The sequence below is a fragment of the Antennarius striatus genome, chromosome 12 (assembly GCF_040054535.1).
Source record: "Antennarius striatus isolate MH-2024 chromosome 12, ASM4005453v1, whole genome shotgun sequence".
NCBI lineage: Eukaryota > Metazoa > Chordata > Actinopteri > Lophiiformes > Antennariidae > Antennarius > Antennarius striatus.
The window spans coordinates 7,850,883-7,864,020 of record NC_090787.1 but is presented as its reverse complement, the minus strand read 5'-3'; the positions used below and the strand labels follow the sequence as shown (position 1 = coordinate 7,864,020).

General features: G+C 40.9%; 1 protein-coding gene across 1 annotated transcript; it reads right to left on the bottom strand.

Moving 5' to 3' along the window:
• Nucleotides 1-385: 385 nt before the first annotated feature.
• cfap65 (cilia and flagella associated protein 65) lies at nt 386-11,243 on the bottom strand. The gene is made up of 34 exons (XM_068328374.1): nt 11,175-11,243; nt 10,666-10,835; nt 10,457-10,559; nt 10,013-10,179; nt 9,368-9,576; nt 8,963-9,096; nt 8,656-8,881; nt 8,304-8,572; nt 8,014-8,208; nt 7,657-7,865; nt 7,377-7,533; nt 7,068-7,196; nt 6,625-6,870; nt 6,401-6,540; nt 6,193-6,277; nt 5,958-6,104; nt 5,666-5,831; nt 5,385-5,510; nt 4,991-5,204; nt 4,707-4,820; nt 4,388-4,478; nt 4,196-4,278; nt 3,962-4,028; nt 3,633-3,743; nt 3,214-3,399; nt 2,872-3,030; nt 2,475-2,609; nt 2,215-2,331; nt 2,038-2,142; nt 1,887-1,937; nt 1,545-1,762; nt 1,227-1,358; nt 775-1,149; nt 386-659 (listed from the first exon to the last, which is right to left on the bottom strand). Exons 1-34 carry the CDS (start codon nt 11,241-11,243, stop codon nt 611-613), a joined length of 5,154 nt encoding a protein of 1,717 aa, XP_068184475.1. The 3' UTR covers nt 386-610.
• Between the last annotated feature and the right edge of the window lie 1,895 nt (nt 11,244-13,138).

Here is a 13,138-nt window from a genome sequence, read left to right as displayed (position 1 = left end):
ATACAGTAGTTGAATATGATATATTTGACATCGGTAAAATTTGGTTAAAGAAAAGCAAAAGGTTGTCTACGTAAAAAATCTTTTATTTTTTGATATTGTTTGTATTCCATTGCCTAAAAACCCTATTTTTATTTCAAACATATTGGTGTTCTTTGGTATCCTAAATAAATTAATTTAGAGCATTAAAGCTATGGATTTATTACTGTACGTGAGAGTGTTTCTGTACTGTTAGAGAAATCTACTACTGTTTAAAAAAAACGATTATAACATAATGTATGAACTGTCACAAATCACTTTAATTGTCATTGTCATGTTCAAAAATGAAATTGGGTGCTGATACAAAACAGATAAAGAAAAAATAGATAAAAACAAAAAGAACAACATCCGTTCACAGTATGGAATGATGTGGCAGTCTTTTAGAAAAGATCCTGCAAATATTCGGAAAAAAAAAAAAGACATATCAGCAACACAGTAGGGACAGAGGAGAGAAAAAAGGATGGCACCAGATGTAATCCAGAGGTGATGAGTTATATGTCAGAGCAAAGTGAGCACAAAACTTGAGGTGGACATCTGTGGCGTTGGGTAGATGGTGATATTGAAGTCCCAGCTTTCATTTTTTCGAGTCTCCTCTCTGTTCTGCTTCGGCTTTAGGTGTTCTCCTGTTATTTATAAAGTACACAAAGTCTTAAATCTTGCAGAATTTAATGTCTGACAAACACCATATGGAGAGGACAGTTATCACTCTCAGTGTGTGTGAACAATGTGTGTGTTCACCTGGTAGAAACAGGCGGTAGGGTTAAGGTGCTTGGGTGTGCCGTGAGAGCAAATTCTCCACTGATGGCTTCCATCATCAGGTTGTGGAGGGTCTTCAACAAAACTTCTTCGCTCAAGTCGCGAGGAACATTCGGAGTATGAGGTGTGTTTCTCAAACATTCTGCAGTCCCCTCACTGACCACTGTGCTGCACTGTTCCCTTTGCCGGGACATTGTTCCTCCCAGCTGAACAGGTTGATCTGGTGTTGTGGCTGAAGAAAGGGTTGATGGAACTGAGGGAGAGCGAGACGGACCAGGTTCTTTACTCTCATAGGTGATGGCTTTGGATGCAGAGGCAACCACACACTGAGTGAATGCTGGATCATGAAATATCGACCTGTAAGGCAGAGGCAGAAAAAAACCTTCACATAAACCCACACAAAAATACTCCTAGTGCCTGGGTGTTTATATTACCTGAGCAGAGAGGTGAGTATGTGTGTAGTGACTGATCCCACAGAGACATGTGTCACTGAAGGCGGCTCAGCAGGGAGAGATATGTATGAAGAAATAGTTTCCTGCTTCTGGGGCTTGAATGGTTGGGTGCATCTTAGGGAGAAAGCACAGAAAAGGTTTCTCTTTCCATGTTTGGAATGGAAATCAGGCTCTACTGTAGATGCTTAACATGAGCCACAATTCCCTATATCTTAAAATTGACTTTAAAAATAACAAAAGATGTTTCGTGCGAGTTCAGTCTGTTGCTGTGTCTGCGATTGTAAACTCAGAATGGCTTACTGATAGTGCTTATTGATCTGGTTAGGGAAGTGAATAAGGTACTCCAGGAAGTGATGGGAGTTAGCTGTGATCCCCAGGTGTAGCAGAAGAGGTAGGGGAGGTTCAGGGTGTCTCCATTCTTTTAAGGCTTCCTGTGCCCGCTGCTCAGCTCTAACTATCCTGGAGCATCTACCACCAAATGTTTCACAATTACAAGTGTTATAGATGGGAGGGAGAGTCTGAAGGAGAGACACAGGTCAAAGTTAAAATTAAACTCTGCTTAATACAAAGTCAATTTAAACTGAATGTCAACAAATTATTTACATTGTAAAGGACAAGTCTTATTGACAGTAAATGTACCACCTTATAGTTTTTGAGTGTTGCCCCTTTTCTCCCTGGAGTTGCAACAGGTTCCTGAAGTAACACAAAGGGTCATTAAAGAAGACTTTGTCATTTTCAATAATATGACTTATAATTCAGAAAAAACCTTATTTCACAAAACAAGTTGGCTTACTGTAAGATTTTTGTCTGCGATACGGAATTCCTTTAGATGTCTCTGCTTCTCCTCCCAACAATGCAAAGCATTGTGATATTGTTTCAGGGCAGCTTCTTGAATGACCTGGAAAGAAGCGAAAAGTGAACTCAAGCAGTTAATGCAGGTTTTAAATATACACAAATATTGTTGAGTTACCTCACAGATGACGTCTTGCTGATAACAAGTGGGGTAGTCCGTAGAGGTGAAGGTAAGGACACAAAGGCCACTCTCCCCTGGATGAAGACTTCCTCGCTCTGGACAAATCTGTATCGCCTGAACAAAGAATCTTCAGGTTAGTCGTTATAAAATAACCGCTGAACAGGAAGAGGTACAATGTTCTCGTTTTTTTTTCAAAATGGTGAAATCTACACATGTACGTAACATGACTCACATGCTACATGTACACATTCCTATACCTGGTCAATGTTCTGGTCCCATTTATAGTGATAAGTGTCTGTGTGGGATGTATTGGTCAGGAAGAAGATTCTTGAAGATCGTGAGCACACTGGGATGTCGCCAAGAGACACGCTATTGTTAGACAGGAACACCACCTACAAATGTGCAAACGCACACAAATACACATTGAGTCAAATGCATATAAACTCCTTTCTTTTTCTTTCTATCAAAATGTCTAGTACTGAGGATTTTGCTTGACAATGTCTCTCCTGAGAATAAGACCCTGTGTTTCATTGAGATCATCTGTATAGATGAAGGTTAAATAAAGAAACACGGGGAGATGTCTGAAGAGCCTGAAGGTACCCAAGAAAATAAAGTAAATCAAAATGTGTTTTCTAAGTCAAAAACTGCTCTCACCTGTCCTGGAAGAGGCAGCCTCTGGATACAGGATTCTGATGTCTCAGTGTCTCTGCATTTAAATGAATTTTTGAAACCCATTTCTGAGGGATTCAATCCACTTCCCTCAAACCTCACCAAAGTGGTGTCCCCGCCCTGGACGTGGATAGGAATATCCATCTGGTGGTAGAAATAAGAATAAAAATCACAATTACATTGGGATTCATTCTGAATTAATTAATTTCTGCTGACTTTTGGAACAGTTTAGCCTGAACTCTGATGTCTACAACATTAGCCGCCCAGACCAGTTGTATAAAGAGTTTGAGGAAGCAGAAAGGAGACTGAGTTGGACTCGATTCTTACATGGTATGTCTTAGTCTCCAGTGGTGAGAAGATCCAATTTAGGAAAGTAGTCTTTCCTGGTAGGATCTCTCCTTCTGGATTGAGGCAGGATAAAACTGTAATGTTGTCTGCCCTCAGCTGTGACAATGCAGGCAAGTCCACCTTATAATGGACCGCCACAGCACCAGCATTGTGTAGTTCATATACCTGCAGGACAAACAAAAGAGCAATTTCACCGGATGTATCTTTAATAGAACACACATCAAGGTTCGGTTCTCAAACCAGTGCAACAAAGTTAAAAACAGGATTAATCTATTGAAGCTTTTTCAACCAATAAACAGATGTTATTTAATAACAACAGAGTATATTTCAGCTCCATCAATAAATCATCAATTAACCACTACTGACATTTCTTTCTTTCTGAGGAATTATAAACTCACCTGCCTTGGAGCAGCAAAGCCTGCAATATTTACAGGAGTGAAGACATGTTTCTTGGAAGCAAAGTGAAGATAAGGTCTGTCTGTATTCACCGTGACCCCCTGAAAGTTGAGCTGCACATAGAGCAACACAAGCACATGAAGTTACAGCTTATAATGCTAATTTAATGAGTTAATGTACCACATCAACTAAGAGACAGTAATGGAAAGTCACTAAAATGAAAGAAATGTGAACTTAATTAAATATATTTTTAGAAGTTGAATTCAACCAGCAGTAAAAGTGCTGCAGTTTGTTTTGATTTTGTGTAAATTTCTCTGGAGCTCCGTCTCACCAAGATCTCTCTGCTGTGAGAAAGTTTGAAGACAACAGGAAGCTGATGTACCCCCACAAAATCATGCCTGTGGAGGACACAGTTGCTATTATTGTGGATTTTATGTTATCAGAGCACAGAATTTCTTTAAAATACATATAAAAGTTTGAAGAGTATAGATTTTTTAATCTTTGCCAATATTTTCCAGTTCTCTGTTTTAGTCTCATTGCTGTAGCTTTTTCAGTATTTTGAGACCTGTAAGTGAAGCGTACTGCCCTCTGCTGGTCAGGGAGTAAAGTTCCAGAACAGGGAGACACACTGAACGGGTTTTCGTGAACCTGACGGGGAGATCAAAATATTTGGGTTTGGGTTTGCATGGTCTTCCACAAGTTCTAAATAATATTTTTTAATAGCAGAATGTCAGTTATACAGGAATATAAGCCTGACCTTCATCGGGGACATCTCAGTACCGTTCAACTGTCCCGTCTCTGCCCAGTATTCCAATTCCATCTTTTGCTCCTCTGGAAACAAGAATGCCCTAATCGTATAGAAAGACTAAATATCAAACTCTACTTAACAGTCCAGGAGAGTTGAGCTCATATTTTCTTTCATCTATAAAACTTAAAGAGTTAATGTGATTTTACTCTAATTTATTGTGTGGCATAAATTCAAATTCATTCATTTCTGAGAAGTCTCAAAGGAATTCCAACTGCAGTTACCATTGATTTGGATTGACTGTATTCTGTCCGGTATGATTTTTATTTACCATTTGATAGGAATGGAGCTAGGATTGTGAAACATCAACACAAAAGTTGAGAGGTCTGAATTCAGTGGAGCAGCACTGAAGTTAAAATACAATGTGCTAGGTCCAGGGTGCAGACTAGAAAGAGAAAGATAAGACAAGGTTATACTCCTTAGTCCACATTTTGAAAATTTAAGCAATGATTAAAAAAAATATGTATTACATACATACAACATAATGATCCTAAACTGGAAAAGAATCTGGATGAAAATTATGCAAGAAATAGTGGTTGTATTTATTTGTCCAACCTGTGCCTTGAGGGATTTTTATAAAACTGCTCTGCAGGGGAGGGGCTGGAGAGCAGGTGGTTGTTGAGACTGTCCAATGAGAAGTGTTTCAATAGTTGCATCTTGCTAAGGCGGCTGACGTTGCCAAAACCACAAGCATCAATCACCTGCAGGGTGGGAAGCACACCCTTGACACGCACTTCACACAAAGCTTGAGGAGAGGATGACAAACACCCTGAAAAAACAGACATACATATACATATATATATATATATATATATATATATATATATATATATATATATATAGAGAGAGAGAGAGAGAGAGAGATGTAAAGGAAGACAGCATTAATAATCATTTCATAAGAAAACAATATATTAAGGTTTGTTGAGTGTGAGGGCTTGTTTTTGTTTACCGCTGGCATTCAGAGTCTGATAGCTGATTGTCAATAGATACTGAGCTCGCCTATATGGTATCACAGTAGATCGCAGAAACATTGTGGAGTGCGAGGCAATGGTACCCCTCTCACATAGCTGCAGGGCTAAAAGCACCAAACAGAACACATTTAGACTACAGCACTGAATAATATATAAAAACACTGAGAACTCATTTCCAAATGCTAAATGAACACGCTAAAATAAATACACACTCTGCACACGTTTAAAATGACCAGTATGAAGTCGCACAACACAATACCAGTTGGATCCGTCTCTTGAAAGGGAATAATTTCCTCATCCAGAAGTGTTTGTTGTACAGAGAGGGAAAAGGAGACAGGACAGGGGCTTTTGTTCACAAGAGGAATTTCAATTGCCCGACAGCTTCCAACAAGAATCTCTCCAACGTCAACAGCTGCTCTCTCCGCCTGAAGAGGGATCAAACAAGCAAACACTGCTTCAGTGATGCAATAGTATTTTCAATTTGTATCCAATTTGACATGGTTAGAGTATTCACACACAAATAAAACATGCAAACAAATTCATAATCCGACCTCTATGACACCTTTGGCACCTGTTCCAACCACTTTAAGGGTCATTTGTGACTCATTACGTCCAGGTGTCCAGGTTGGCCAGAAGGTGAGGGTAGGTGTGAGCGTGTAGGTCTTTTCTGCCAGTGGGTTGAAGGACCATATCTGGGCCTGCAATAGTGAGTCATTAAAAATATTTTCAGGTCTGTTTCAATCAGTCACATCATCTCTGAATCTTGTGAATCTCTCAGTCTCTCACTAAGTTCTCATTGGGATGTAGTTCACCAGCCTCTGGTTCAACACAGATAAGACTCTGGTCTTGCTCTGGAATGCTCCAATGGAATCTAACATAGAGGAAAATAGCAGAATGCCATCTTAGAAGACAATTCACAAATTTTGCATAAATTCAAATAATATAAAAATGTCAAGGAACATAAGCATGGTAAAAAAAAAATCCCTTCTCCAACCTTAGAGGTGAGTTACTGAGATTCTGAATGTGGTGGGGGTGTCGCATTTGTGAGCCCACTGCTGTTGGGTGGAAATATAAGCTTCCATCTCCTTCCAGAGACACGGACGGTTTTTCAACTACACTGACTACTGTCAGTTCCTAAGGGTCAAAGAGACAGAAAAACCCATATGAGCCATGTGGTAAACATTTTCTCTCTGTATTCTGATGTAGTCTACATTTTACCTTCATGTGTCCATCTGCATTGAGCTGAAGACATAAGTTGAACCCCTTTTTGGGATAGTTTTCTGTGGGAGTTGTTCTGAGTGTTAGGATTTGATGATTCCCAGGCTGGATCAAACCACAGCTGGGCACTAAAAATACAGATTCTGTGGGGGCTGAGCTGTGGCCCAGAGAGAAAGTGAGGGGCAGGATGCCACAATTCTGGAGGAGCACCGTGCGATAGGATAGAACACTAAGGGGTGGGAACACCTGGGAAGAACAAAGGACTGCAGTCACTATCCTCTAATTTAAAACTTATCAAAGAAAGGTTTTCATTTGATAAGATCTTCAACTTTGCAATCTTAAATATAATCTTAGTTTTTTTATTTGGAGAATGGAAACACAATACATAAGACGGACTACAAGTAGCAGTGACAGACATCTATATTATAATATTTATGTCTCACCACTAGAGGGGGCTTCAGGGAGCAGCAGGGGATGAAATGCTCTTTGCCAGGCAGAAAAGAGTGGCCTATGACTCTGACAGTCAAAGACCAGGGTGGACATAGCAGTCGCTCCTCTATGTTATTATCATCCTGCAACATCCAGAGGAGTAAGAGGACAAGCAGCAGTGAATAACATGAGCTGAAACTGTTTGGTACCCCAACAGGCACCAAAGTCAAATGAGAAAAAGTCGATGTTTTCAGGTGATTATTCAGAGAAGAAGAAATGCACCAGTGGCTGATGGAATCACTGCAGTAGAATGCAAACGTTACCTTATGGTACGCAAAGCACTCGAGATTTGCTGCATGTAGATTATTGAGCTGCTTGGGGTCATAGGTCACTCGAAATGAGGTGACTTTCAGTGGAGCCAAGTCACACAATAAGGGAGATACAGAGAATGAAGAATCTGGGGCAGCAGTCCACACCAGCCTAGACAACAACCACAAGCAAACAAATAATGAATGAGCAAGAAAGTGTGTGGTCAAACAGGTTTTACATAGAAAAAATAATAGTGCTACATTGAGAGGCCAAATAAATGCCATGCAGGGGTACCTTAGTTTCCTGCTAGTATGGTTGGTGATAGAGACACACTGAGAGGATGTGGTGGATGTAGAAAAAGAAGAGTATTTTTTGTGGTTAAATACTAGTTCACTGGGTTCCACAGATACACGTGGAGATGGAAGAGAACACCCTAAGCATGACTGGTAATAATCTTCCATGGGCGTTCTTGACACGCTAGCACTGTTTGGTCTCTGGTGTGACTGAAAATGACAGAGATATTTATGACACAATACCAAACATACTGTGCTCTTTCATGGCATCTGCTGTTTAAAAAGCGATGTCATGTTTTCATATAAGAAACTTTAATACAAATATCTGAACATCTTCCATCTCCATTTGACACGTTACCTCTTCTGAGGAGCTGAGTATTCCCTGTTGGTGTAATTGTACTTCAGGACCTTGCTGCATGGCAATGAGGGTGTCTGACTGGTCTTGTCTCCTAGACCAGTTGAGATTATAAAGAACCAAGTGTTCAAGTTTCAGTACAACTGGTTGATGGAGCTCTGAGTGACAGGTACCAATCAGGTCAAGGACAATGGGATCCTTCAGGGAAGAGTTGCGGAGATAAAAAAAATTAAAGATTAAAAATGTTTGTTAATTTGTTGTGAATATGATTGTGTCTGCATGTTGGCTCCTACCCTGTGCAGGATAAGACACGACACTCTCCTGTAATGTGCAATGGGCTGTGTAGGTCTATAGACAGCTCTCAGTGTGATTTGGCTACGAGGGCGCACTGTGCCACTCGCTGGTTGAATACTGAACACACTGTGACCACTACAGTCCAGGTCCCATTGGTAGATAGCCTCTACATGGGAAGAATTAATCAGCTCCACCGTCTGTGTGATGGATCTGCCTTCCTCAACACAGCCAAAGTCCACCACAGATGATGACAAAGACAGTTTGGTACCTAGTTGCAATAAAAGAAAACATTTTTAGACATATATAGAACTACATATAGAGCGAACATACATGTACCTCCATGTCTCATACCTATACACTTTCCAGTGAGTTTAAGCTTAATTTCACTGAGCGCTCCTTTACATTTTAGAAGTAAGTACCCGACAGAGACAGTGTCCACCACAGCCGGAGTATAGGTGACTGTTGCCTGTAGCAAATCACGAGGTACTATCTTACCCCTGGTCACATCACAACTGAACTCTGACCTCAACAAATACCCCACATTGGGCAGCAGTGAAAGAGAGAAAGATGCAGCTACCTGTAAGAGAGTGCCAAAAAGAAATAAGAATAAAGGCCATTGAGTGGGCAACATTTCTTTGTATATTTGCGGACTACTCACAGCACAAGGATTGAATATATCAATGTGTTTCCGCAAACTTTGACCAACTGGAACAGAGCCAAAGTCTAGAACTGGACAATCCCAATGATTCTCCTTGGGCTCAGGGTTTTTCAGCTGAAAATGTGGGTACTTGGCTGAACATGATGACAGTGGTATGAAAAGAGACAAGTTAGTTCCTTCAAACTTATCATCTTGAAGATCCTTTTAGTTCTTATATTGGTTAAAGAAACTGAAGGCATGTTCAGCAAAATAACTGAAGTTGAGTGCCATACTGAAAAATATGTTGTTTCTTATTCGTTGAATGCCAAATTGTTAATTTCCTTTTGAGATCTATCTGACCACAGCACACCCAGAATGTATGGATAATTTCAATTTGTGCCTTAGGTGATAGTTACTGTCTAGTACCTAGTCCCTTCAGCAGCGTAGTGCAGCAGCTGTCTGTCTTGTCCCTGTCTTCTCCAAACCTACAGTAGGCCTGTTTCTGGTACACCAGTGCCTCTTGTGGTCGGAATACCACCGAGATGTGACATTCCTGGCCGGGCTTCAACAGCCCAAGCTTAGGGCTCAGCTGGAATGGTGCTGTGCACTCCCACTGGAAACATGTCTGGATCTTACTGTGGGAAGAAGAGTACACAGGAAAAGGGGGTCATCACACAAAAAAAATGGAGATGTAGGGGGATTAAGAGGACTGATGTTGAAAAGGGCAACAGTGAAGAGTTTGATATAATATTTTTTCTTCTTATGGAAAAGTACAGACAAGTACATAAGACAACAAACATTTAAAATAAACTCATAGAATGCTCTCTGCATCATTTCCTGACTCGCTGAAAACTAACAAATACCTAAATAAATAGCACTGGTTCAAAGAACATCAGGCTCAAAGTGCATATTAGATAATTAGTAAACTAATGAACCTAACTATAAAAGATCAAGATTTGTGCAACAGCATTTTCAGAGTTTTTATTTTCCCTCAAAGTAAGAACATATTCAGCATCTATTAGCACCAATCAATGAGCTAAATTAATCAATAAGTCTATTTCTAACATGTACCTGACATTTCTGATCAGAAAACTAGTGTGTGAGGAGTGTTGCACAGCACAGGTTGGAAGCAGCACTGAGTCGGGAACATCCAGAGTGTGACGGGGTCTGATGGCACGGAGGCGTACTGAGAAGCTCCCGCCTTTACCTTGAAATTCAATGCTGTCTTCATACTCACACTGTTCCAAACAGACACAGACAGCATTACAGAGAACATGAAGGCTTAGAAGTAGATCACATGACATGTCTTTAGTACAGTATCAAAATTATTTTATTTTTGTTAAAAATGCACACATTTTGTGGTGTTTCTCAACTTGCAAAGCCGAAAAACAACTGCAATGATCAGACTACAATCTTGTCTTGTCACTTCAGCCAACATTTGAAAGCCTGAGGAAGACTACTTTCAAATTGTGGAGAGATCTACAAATAAATCAGTTCAGTGAAGGTTATTGTTACCCTCCGGAGTGGTCTAAAAGTGACTGGGATTGAGAAGGTAGTCCCAGGGCTGACAACAACCGTCCGTAGAGTTGAGACGATGAAAAACTTGGACACTGGAGGTCTGTGAGAAATAAAAGATTAAATATGAATAAATATGGATTTCAGAATAAATAATAAACTGTGTGAGCTGTTTAAATATCTCATTTGTCCATGTATGTTTGTAAAACCTGATGTAAAGCTTCTGGAGCTTGATATGAACATTCTTTAACGTTAAGATCTTCGGGTACTCCATTTGCACATCCCAGTTGTCCCAGAGCAGCTCTTGCTTCATTTCCAACCCCAGGAAGCAGATACTTTGGCTTGTTGATTGTCTCTGATTCTTTCCACTTTGTTTCCTCTGGTGAGTGGTGCATTCCAGGTATTTTGGAAAAAGGTAGAGATTAATGACTTTTCAAGAAACACACAATGCTCTAAGGACATTATAGAATGCAGAAAACACTGAAAACCCATTTCCTGTATAAATCACTAACCAGAGGTCCATATCAAAAGAGGTGCTTTGTAATTCTCGCTAATATCTATAATATTATACTATGGGACTGGCCAGTAAGGAAGGATGAAATTAAAAATGAATTCACATTTTAATAAATACTCAAATGTGGTCTTTAATCCAATGCTGCGTACACCAACAGAGCAGGTGTGTATGCCATACTGTTCTTTCAAATGTTAGTAACCTTACCCTTGAGTTGGCAGACTTCCGTAATGTTTCTAACCCGAAGGGGTCAGGACCCAGGGCCTCAGCTAACATGACTGGATAAAGAAAAATGTATGTTGATGAGTGAATAAGGAGGTGTCTGCCTTCAATCTAACATTGTGCTGAGGGTGTCTCGCAATGGAAGAGACACATAATAGCTGGAGACACTTCAGGAGTGTTTTGATTATGTACAGTAGGGCCAATTAAGACCACACTTGTTTGGTTAACTAAACAAAATATCGCTAAACCTGCAAATGACTTCCTCAAAAGACAACACTCACCTTTACCTGCTTTGAAACGTCAAACAATAATTGTGACTTCTTGTTTTCATTCCATACCTGTCTTGAAAACGCTGTTAGCGACTGCAAGCGGCAAAGTAGGTTTTAAATTATACAGGAAAACCCTGTTTCTTTACTGCGCTCATGACAATAAACGCACTGAATCCTTTGAAGCCTTTGATAAAGGGACTTGTTTGGAGAAGTTAGTCTATGTGGGCGTGGCGTCGCCATGGAGACAAACACGCGCGAGTCCACTTATTCAGTACGGCATCCGATGAGGGACAGACTGCTTTGAGAGGCTTTTCATACTTTCCATCTGAGCAAATGTTCTCAACTCCAGTTTATTACGCTTACTGGCAAAATAAGTCTTCACCATCTATGTATATGCGGCCGGATGATGTGTCGCGTCTGTGTTTAATTATGAGCTGCTGTGTAGAGTCACTGTCAGCCAATGACCTCATGGTGGCACTCTATAAAAGGGAGTGTTGGCGGCCTCCCCTCCCTCTTGCTCCGGCCGTCCTTGTCACTTCCGGGTCCTGTCGTTCCCTCCCTCCCGCTGTTACCTGTGCAGGTACTGTGTGTTGGCAGAGGCTGCTAGTAATGCCCGTTCAATATTGTTGCACTGAGGAGCGAGTGTGTTGCTGGGGAGTTCCAGCGGCGCTAAGTTATTGTAAGAACATCGTAGCTTGTTGCTTCGTGGATGCTGCTTTGCCCTGCTTCGCCTCGGCTCTGCTCTGCTAGTTGTCGCTGTTTTGACTGCGTCCTCTGGCCATGTGTTGCTGGCCTCTCTTCGCTGCTGCTTTCTGCTGGCTTTAGTGTCTGCGGCCCCCAATCCTGACTCGGTGTCGGCAGCTCCTTTTTCGCCTGCTGCAGCTACAAGACTCTCCAGGCGCTCCGTGCAGTCGACGCTCCGGCTGCTAACCCAGCTGGGACCTAGAGTCGGTCGCTGTCAAGGAGTCTGAAGGATAAAACCCGTGAGAGCTGCACGTCTGACTGGACCACATGCTGTATATTGTTAATGTAAAGCTGACTTTCTCCCAGATTTTAAACGTAATCTTAATGACTGACTGAGATCAGCGGGGTTATCTTGGGTTGTAGTTACTTCTTGTTTGTTTCTCTTCTTTTCTTTTCGGGTTTTTTTTTTTCATTTTATTTTTGGATTAAGTTCGTGGGCAAACATATTTTTGGTTGAATTTGTTTCCATGAGTTGGCTTAAATAATTTCTCATTGCTTTATTCCTTTATTTTTTTAAGTACCTAATTATTTTCCTTGTGTTTGATGCATTTGTTTTTTTTTCTGTGTAAATGAATATTGGTTTTGGGTTTAATTATTGAGCCATTTTGTTGGTTTGGCAGCGCATGTTACTTTGTATTAGTTATCTGGAGGGGGGGGTGCCACCCTTATTGCTTAGTGTAATTAATATTAGTTTGAGTTGTATTTTGGTTACCTTTTGGTGTGTGTGACCCACTAATTCCCTTTTTGTTTTTCACCTTTTCAGTTGCTGGGAGCAGACGGTGGTGGTTCCTGGTGCCCTGGTGGGGGTTCCCTCTTATGGTGTGCTGTGATCCCCGAATTTGAATGTTTCACTGGGTGTGTGTTAGTGTGTGCCCCGAGTGATTGGGGTGCTTTTCTTCCCTGGGAATCCCATTTTGTGTTCCACAACCACTGCGC